The following is an 8924-nucleotide window of genomic DNA, read 5'->3' as shown; positions in this document are numbered from 1 at the left end:
AAACCGTGGCGCCACAATTTTTGCACCGCCTAATCACACCGCTGGACGATTGCCGAAAATGATTTTTTAATTTAATTCGGTCGTTTATTCTTTAAGTTACAGAGGTTTAAAAGTCAGAATATTTTTCCTCTCAGTTATTTCGGTTGATTTCGGCAAAAACAGTGAGCAGTAGCGGCACGATTTTTGCACCGCCTTAATCACCACGCTGAACGCTGCTGGAAAATGATTTTTTTATTTGATTCGGTCTCGTATTTTTTAAGTTACAGAGGTTTTAGTTAAAAAAAACAAAAAGCCGTTTCTTCAATTGCCTTCAGCGTGTGACGTCAAAAAACTCGCCCAACCCCCCTCCTACTGATTTATTGAAGGCTTTCAGCGAGGCACCTCTCCTCTCTCCCCTTGCTTCTCTCCTCTCTCCCAAAATGATGCTAAGAGTATGTCTGGGAGAGAGAAAATGGGGGGGGGGGACTGAGAATGGGGACCGGGGAGTGGGACTCCGCCCAAGGGGAGGGTGTGGGGAGAGTAAGAGTGGGGCTGGGGGAGGAGAAAATGGGGGGTGTGGGGACGGGCCCAACGGGCCCGCTTTGAACGGGCACACTTGTTCTAGTAGCTGATAAATTCATGCAAGTCTAAGAGTCATATAGCATGGAAATAAGCCTTTTAGCCCAACTCATGCATGCTGGCCAAGATGCCCCATCTTAGCTAGTTCCATTTGCTTGTGTTTTACCCATATCCCTCTAAAACCTTCCTATCCATGCACCTGGCTGCAATGTCTATCAAATGTTGTAACTGTATCCACCTCTACCACTTCCTGTGGCGGGTCATTCCATATACCCACCAGCTTCTGTATTAAAAACCTTTGTCTCAGGTGGCAAACTTGCCATTTTAAATCTTTCCCCTCTCAACTTAAAGGTTTAGACAATAGGTGCAGGAGTAGGCCATTCGGCCCTTCGAGCCAGAACCATTCAATGTGATCATGGCTGATCATTCACAATCAGTACCCCGTTCATGCCTTCTCCCCATACCCCCTGACTACGCTATATTTAAGAGCTCTATCTAGCTCTCTCTTGAAAGCATCCAGAGAATTGGCCTCCACTGCCTTCTGAGGCAGAGAATTCCACAGATTTACAACTCTGAGTGAAAATGTTTTTCCTCATCTCTGTTCTAAATGGCCTACCCCTTATTCTGTAACTGTGGCCCCTGGTTCTGGACTCCCCCGACATTGGGAACATGTTTTCTGCCTCTAACGTGTCCAATCCCTTAATAGTCTTATATGTTTCAATAAGATCCACTCTCATCCTAAATTCCAGTGTATACAAGCCTAGTCGCTCAAGTCTTTCAACATACGACAGTCCCGCCATTCCGGGAATTAACCTAGTGAACCTATCCTGCACGCCCTCAATAGCTAGAATATCCTTCCTCAAATTTGGAGACCAAAACTGCACAAAGTACTCCAGGTGCGGTCTCACCAGGGCCCGGTACAACTGCAGAAGGACCTCTTTGCTCCTATACGCAACTCCTCTTGTTATGAAGGCCAACATTCCATTGGCTTTCTTCACTGCCTGCTGTACCTGCATGCTTCCATTCAGTGACTGATGCACTAGGACCCAGATCTCATTGTACGTCCCCTTTTCCTAACTTGACACAATTCAGGTAATAATCTGCCTTCCTATTCTTACCACCAAAGTGGATAACCTCACATTTATCCACATTAAACTGCATCTGCCATGCATCTTCCCACTCACACAACCTGTCCAAGTCACCCTGCAACCTCATAGCATCTTCCTCACAGTTCACACTGCCACCCAGCTTTGTGTCATCTGCAAATTTGCTTATGTTACTTTTAATCCCTTCATCCAAGTCATTAATGTATATTGTAAATAGCTGCGGTCCCAGCATCGAGCCTTGCGGTACCCCACTAGTCACTGCCTGCCATTCTAAAAAGGACCCATTTATCCCTGCTCTGTTTTCTGTCTGCAAACCAATTTTCTATCCATGTCAGTACCTTACCCCCAATACCATGTGCTCTAATTTTGCCCATTAATCTCCTATGTGGGACCTTGTCGAAGGCTTTCTGAAAGTCAAGGTACACTACATCCACCCCTGTCCATTTTCCTAGTTACATCCTCAAGAAATTCCAGAAGATTAGTTAAGCATGATTTCCCCTTTGTAAATCCATGCTGACTCGGAACAATCCTGTTACTGCTACCGCTGATGTCAGACTAACTGGTCTATAATTTCCTGTTTTCTCTCTCCCTCCTTTCTTAAAAAGTGGGATAACATTAGCTACCCTCCAATCCACTGGAACTGATCCTGAATCTATAGATCATTGGAAATCCACGATTTCTAGAGCCACTTCCTTAAGTACCCTGGGATACAGGCCATCAGGCCCTGGGAATTTATCAGCCTTCAGTCCCATCAGTCTACCCAACACCATTTCCTGCCTAATGTGAATTTCCTTCAGTTCCTCTGTCACCCTAGGATCTCTGGCCACTTGAACATCTGGGAGATTGTTTGTATTTTCCTTAGTGAAGACAGATCCAAAGTACCGGTTCAACTCATCTGCCATTTTCTTGTTCCCCATAATAAATTCACCTGCTTCTGTCTTCAAGGGACCCACATTTGTCTTAACTATTTTTTTCTTCTTCACGTACCTAAAGAAGCTTTTACTATCCTCCTTTATATTATTGGCTAGCTTACTCTTACCTTATCTTTTCTCCCCATATTGCCTTTTTAGTTATCTTCTGTTGCTCTTTATAAGAGTCCCAATCCTCTGGCTTCCCACTCTTCTTTGCTATGTTATACTTCTCTTTTATTTTTATGCTGTCCTTGACTTACCTTGTCAGCCATGGATGCCTCTTACTCCCCTTGGAATCTTTCCTCCTCTTTGGAATGAATTGATCCTGCAACTTCTGCATTATTCCCATGAATACCTGCCATTACTGTTCCACCGTCTTCCCTACTAGGGTCTCCTTCCAGTCAAATCTAGCCAGCTCATGCCTCTATAATCCCCTTTGCTATACTGTAATACTGACACTTCCAATTTTCCCTTCTCCCTCTCAATTTGTAGATTAAAACTTATCATGTTGTGATCACTGCCTCCTGATGGCTCTTTAACCTTGAGTTCCCTTATCAAATCCGGTTCATTACACAACACTAAATCCAGGATTGCCTTCTCCCTGGTAGGCTCCAGTACAAGCTGTTCTAAGAATCCATCTCGGAGGCACTCCACAAACTCCCTTTCCTGGGGTCCAGTACCAACCTGATTTTCCCAGTCTACCTGCATGTTGAAATCTCCCATAACCACCGTAGCATTACATTTGTGACATGCCAATTTTAACTCTTGATTCAACTTGCACCCAATGTCCAGGCTACTGTTTGGGGGCCTGAAGATAACTCCCATTAGGGTCTTTTTACCCTTACAATTCCTCAGTTCTATCCATACTGATTCTACATCTCCTGATTCTATGTCACCCCTTGCAAGGGACTGAATATCATTCCTTACCATCAGAGTGACCCCACCCCCTCTGCCCACCTGTCTGTCTTTTGGATAGGTTGTATACCCCTGAATATTCAGTTCCTAGCCCTGGTCCTCTTGTAGCCATGTCTCTGTAATTCCCACAACATCATACTTGCCAATGTCTAACTGAGCCTCAAGCTCACCCACTTTATTTTTTATACTTCGCGCATTCGTATACAACACTTTAACTTCGGTATTTACCTCCCCTCTCACACCGGTCACCATTGGCCCTGACCTTTCTCTCTTATCCCATCTAAAACTTTCCTTCCCATTTAGTCGAGTCTTTTGCAATTTTTCCTGTATTCGTTTCCCCTTTAACTCCATCTTTATACTCCCAATTTGTCAACCCCTCCCCCCCACTACTTAGTTTAAACCCACACATGTAGCACTAGCAAACCTGCCTGCCAGAACGTTGGTCCCCCTGCTGTTAAGGTGTAACCCGTCCCTTTTGTACGGGTCATCCCTACCCCAGAAGAGATCGCAGTGGTCTAGAATTTTAAATCCCTGCTCCCTGCAGCAGCCACACAGCCACAGCCACAGTTTAGTCTCCTCTGTTGTACTTCGTGGTCCAGTACCTGTTGTACCTTTGTTGTGACTCTGGAAGGACCACGAGTACACATGTTTAAGATGTTATCATATCATATCATATCATATCATATATCTACAGCCGGAAACAGGCCTTTTCGGCCCTCCATATCATATCATATCATATCATATATATACAGCCGGAAACAGGCCTTTTCGGCCCACCAAGTCCGTGCCGCCCAGCGATCCCCGCAACATTAACACTATCCTACACCCACTAGGGACAATTTTTACATTTACCCAGCCAATTAACCTACATCATGGTGGAGCTTAACTCCAGTCTGTTTATTCCAAGGCCGCCTGGATCCAGAGTGGCCGCCTAATCACACCAATCACTTATATACACAGGCATACAAAGTAGTCCTTGTGACCAACAAAGTAGTCCTAGCAATATCACAACATCCTCTACCCTTGGAAAAAGACAGTGACTGTCCATCTTATCTATGCCCATCATGTTTTTATAAACCTCTCTAAGATCACCCATCAGTCTCCTACTTTCCAGGAACAGTCCCACCCTATCCAGTCTATTGTTATAACTCAAGCCCACCATATCATATCATATCATATATATACAGCCGGAAACAGGCCTTTTCGGCCCTCCAAGTCCATGCCGCCCAGTGATCCCCGTACATTAACACTATCCTACACCCACTAGGGACAATTTTTACATTTACCCAGCCAATTAACCTACATACCTGTACGTCTTTGGAGACTGTACCAGTCCTGGCAACATTCTTGTGAATCTTTTCTGCACCCTCTCCAGCTTAATTACATCTTTACTATGGTATTGCGACCAAAACTACAGGCAATGTTCCTGACGTGGTCTCACCAAGGTCTCATAAAGCTGTGACATGACGTTCCAGGTCGTGGTCACAATGGCCAGTGTAATGAAAGCAAGTACCACCTACACCTATCATTGCTTTGGCCACCTTTATCGCCACTTTCAGGAAACTATGTACCTGTACCCTTTGGTCTCTCTGTCCTACAATACTTCCTAGGGCAGGGGTTCCCAACCTTTTTCGTCCCATTTACCCCTGGCAACTTTTTGAAAGTAAATTTACCCCCACCCTGTTTTGTTCAGTAATTTGAGTTTACACTTCGACCATAATAAAGCAACCGGCAAAGGGGAAATTCTAAAATACTGTTTTTAACATTATTATTTTAAGTTCAAATAACAATAATAGTAGGCACAATTTACCCCAGGTTGGGAACCCTTGCCCTAGGGCCTGGCCATTCATCATGTAAATTGACAATAAAGCCTGGAGCAAACCCTGTGGATCAAAATAATGTAAATAAAAGGTTCCAGTTGGGATATGAAGGCTTGACCATCAGCTCTGCCACAATTTTTATCGCATTGCTGACAAATATTACAACATCTCTATATTGTGTATATAATCTCTGGCCTCTTAATGATCACGCACTTCACTGTGTCTTTGGTCTATACATGCAACAAACCATTCAGATGACAGCAAGCCATGCTGCCCCTCCCAAGAGGGAAAAGCATCCCAAAGTAACATTGACATGTTGTTGCTGACAGTGAGGAAGACAATCTTAGGGAATATTGCAATGTTGATCAGCTGTTAAATTGAGTGGAGTAATGAAAGATGAGATTTAATCTCAGTAAATGCAATGTTATGTATTTTCGGAGGTCCAGTGAGTGTAGGACTAATACTGGTGGGGCCCAAGGAAGTACTAAGGAACAGAGGGACCTTATCATTAGCTTGATAAGTTCATAGAGGTGCCTGGACAGATAGGTAAGATGGTGAAGAAGTCATATGCTTGCCTTCATTAATTGGAGCTTAGAATATGAGCATGGATGTCATGGTACAACTTCGTAAAAGTTTGGTTACGACACAGCCGGAGTATTATGTGCAGTTCTGCAAGCCACACTATAAGAAGCATGTAATTGCCCTGGAGAGTGTGCAGAATGTTGCCTGGGATGCTACTTTTCAGTTGGAGGAAAGATTGGTTCTCTTGGCGGAGGGAGCACCCGATAAAGGTATGCAAGGTTTTGAGGGACATGTATAGAGTGGATGCTGGGAACCTTTTTTCCCCCAATGGAGATGTCTAACAACGGAATGCATAGAAAAAGGGTTAGAGAGGATCTGAGGAATTATTTTTCACCCTGAGCGTGGTTTTGTTTGGAATACAGTATATTGCTTACGAAGGTGGTGGAGGCAGTGCTCTAACAGCTTTTCATAAGTGTCTTCATGTGCATAGACATAGACAAAGGACAAAGAATAGTACAGGACAGGAACAGACCCTTCAGCCCACCATGTGCCGAACCTAATGCCAAATTTAACGATATTTTACTGCCAGCAACTTATCTATATTCTCCATTCCCTGCATTTCCATGTGCCAATCTAAAATCCTCTTAAACGCCACTATTGTATCTACTTTCACCACCACTCCTGGCAGCGTGTTCTAGGCACCTACAATTCACTGTATAACAAACTTGTCCCGCACATCTCCTTGAAAGTTTGCCCCTTTGACCTTAAAGCCGTGCCCTCTAGCCTTTAACAGTTCCACCCAGGCAAAAAGGTTCTGACAGCCTACCCTCTCTATGTATCTCATAAATTTTATAACTGGATTTTTTTTCTCTATGTCAAGGATCGCACCACCTCAAGATCGCAACATTGATGCAAGTGTACTGGTTCCAACGAGCAGCAAGCAATCACACATGGCACCAGAAGATTATGTGAAGTTCAAAAGGTTAGTTCAGAATGAAATTGTTGAACGTTGTGGGGATTTTGAGTTTAGCACATACCTTGCTGCCAGCTCAGAGTCTAATGCAACATGTGATGGTCGGCCAGCTAATTAGGCAAACCAGGTCTGCACAGTGTGTGAAGTTAGGTTCACAGTTAGCCTCCAATATGAACAGTGTGGACATCTCACATAGTATTATTTTCAGGAACTTTACAAAATCAGCAAGAATGTGGCAAATATTAGATTGTTTCTTACTTTTCTGTCTTGATTCCACTCCTTGTGTCCTTCTCTGTCTTCCTGCTCAACTTCCTTTCTCATATCATTCTAGTTTGAACCCAGCAGGCACTCTCTAAGGATATTGGCCCTAATCCTGCCCAGGTGTAACCCATCCAGTTTGTACTGGTCCATGTGTTCCCAATCTTCTGCTGAATCAGTCCAGTGTCTCACGACTGATTTACTTCCATCCCCGCCCCCATCCCCTCTCTCTGCACTATTTTTCACACGACATATTTATCCAATATATGATTGAGTTCTACCTTTCAATTTATCTTTTAACTCCCTATTTTCAGATTGTGGGACTTCATCACTTTCAACAACTCAAGACATCCCTCATATCAAGGAGGCAGCATGTCAACCTGGAGTCTCAATTGTGGCTGTGGAAATGCCAAACTATTCCCTTTATGATGAAATCTCTAATCACTAACACCTTCCCACACATTTTCCTTCCCTCTTATACAGCAAATGGTGCCATGAACATTGTTGCTGCTGCTGCTACCTTTTTCAAAGAAGACATCTCCCCTGGTAGCATCCAAAGGTATATCCATAGGAAAGGGGGATGGCTACAGATTCATGCTACACCTGCCTTCCTCTACACTGCCTGGCAGTTACCCATTGCCTTTCTACATGACTGAATGGGTCATCCTCATACATCTCTGCTTCACAGTGAATCCATCTGCAGCTCCAGCTCCAGGTCCGTATTGTGATTAGCTAGTAGCTGCACAGGTACACTTCTTGCATACAGTAACCCTGGAGTTTTCCCTAAATTGTCACATTGTGCAGCAGGAACATTCCACAGGTCCGAGCTCAACTTCCATGAATTAACTTTAAATGACTCTGAATGAAGCTAAATTGAATGTAACTACTGTAAATACACTGGGGCTTATCCGCTGAGTTTGTGCTGACCGTCGAGCACTTGTTTACACTTATCTTACAATAATTCAATTTTATTCTCCCCACATTACTACCAACTGCTCCAGATCTATCATTCCCTACATAGCGGGGTCACTTTATAGTGCCCAATCACCCTACCAACCCATAGGTCTGTGGGGTGCAAGAGGAAACCAGAGCAACCAAAAGAAACCCACTTGGTCACAGGGAAAATGTGCAAACTCCATACCAACACTAGGGACATCAAGATTGAATCCAGGTCACTGGAGCTGTTAGCCAGCAGCGTCATTAGCTGCACTACTATGCTACGTCATGAGAGATTTCAAAATATTAAAACTGCTTGCAAATGTCATTCACTGTTGTTGAAATGCATATGTTATGAATGTCCTTATATTCATTTTCTTTGCCAGAAAGTTAAAAGGGAAGCTCCCATCAGTGGCAACTTCTGTACAGGACGTCTTTTGGCCTGGTCGCATGCTGGAAAAGGTGCGCATGTACCTCCCAAATGCCAAGCTACAGCACGAGGAAGTGTTGTTCAGTAAGATCACGAAAGCTACAACTTTCAGCTCCAACACTCATCACAATGAGAAGAGTTGGCCCATTAGTGACCAGGGATATGTTAAGTATGGAGATATTGAAATGAAGAAGCGTGACATGCTTTGATCAACCTGCCCAGGGTAGATTGGGCTGTTCTTACAGCTTGACCCTTGTGACTGCGAAGCTCTCAGAAACTTGTCTAAAAATGGGAAGCAACATGGACTTCTGCGAAAAGGCATAGTGTGCAGGAATCTGGTCAACATAGGATCAGCATTAAATAAGAGACCAAGATCCCACACAAATCCTTTTACCTTCATAACTTAGCAGCTTAAAAACACTCCTCAAATTTCTGTGCTCAGTAATAGTGATTCAACATCACATTAATTCAATTTTAATTAATTAAAAACAATAT

At 43.7% G+C, this 8924-nt stretch overlaps 1 protein-coding gene across 1 annotated transcript in view; it reads left to right on the top strand.

Moving 5' to 3' along the window:
* efcab12 (EF-hand calcium binding domain 12) overlaps positions 1 to 8638 on the top strand; it is a 50839-nt gene extending 42201 nt beyond the window's left edge. The window contains exons 12-13 of the mRNA XM_078398964.1: positions 6713 to 6814; positions 8386 to 8638. Of these exons, the coding sequence (XP_078255090.1) occupies positions 6713 to 6814; positions 8386 to 8638 (355 nt within the window). The remainder of the gene's footprint in view (positions 1 to 6712; positions 6815 to 8385) is intronic.
* The last annotated feature ends 286 nt before the right edge of the window (positions 8639 to 8924 follow it).

The sequence above is a fragment of the Rhinoraja longicauda genome, chromosome 5 (genome assembly GCF_053455715.1).
Source record: "Rhinoraja longicauda isolate Sanriku21f chromosome 5, sRhiLon1.1, whole genome shotgun sequence".
NCBI lineage: Eukaryota > Metazoa > Chordata > Chondrichthyes > Rajiformes > Arhynchobatidae > Rhinoraja > Rhinoraja longicauda.
The sequence above is the reverse complement of the archived record's forward strand: the minus strand, read 5'-3'. Positions and strand labels throughout refer to the sequence as shown.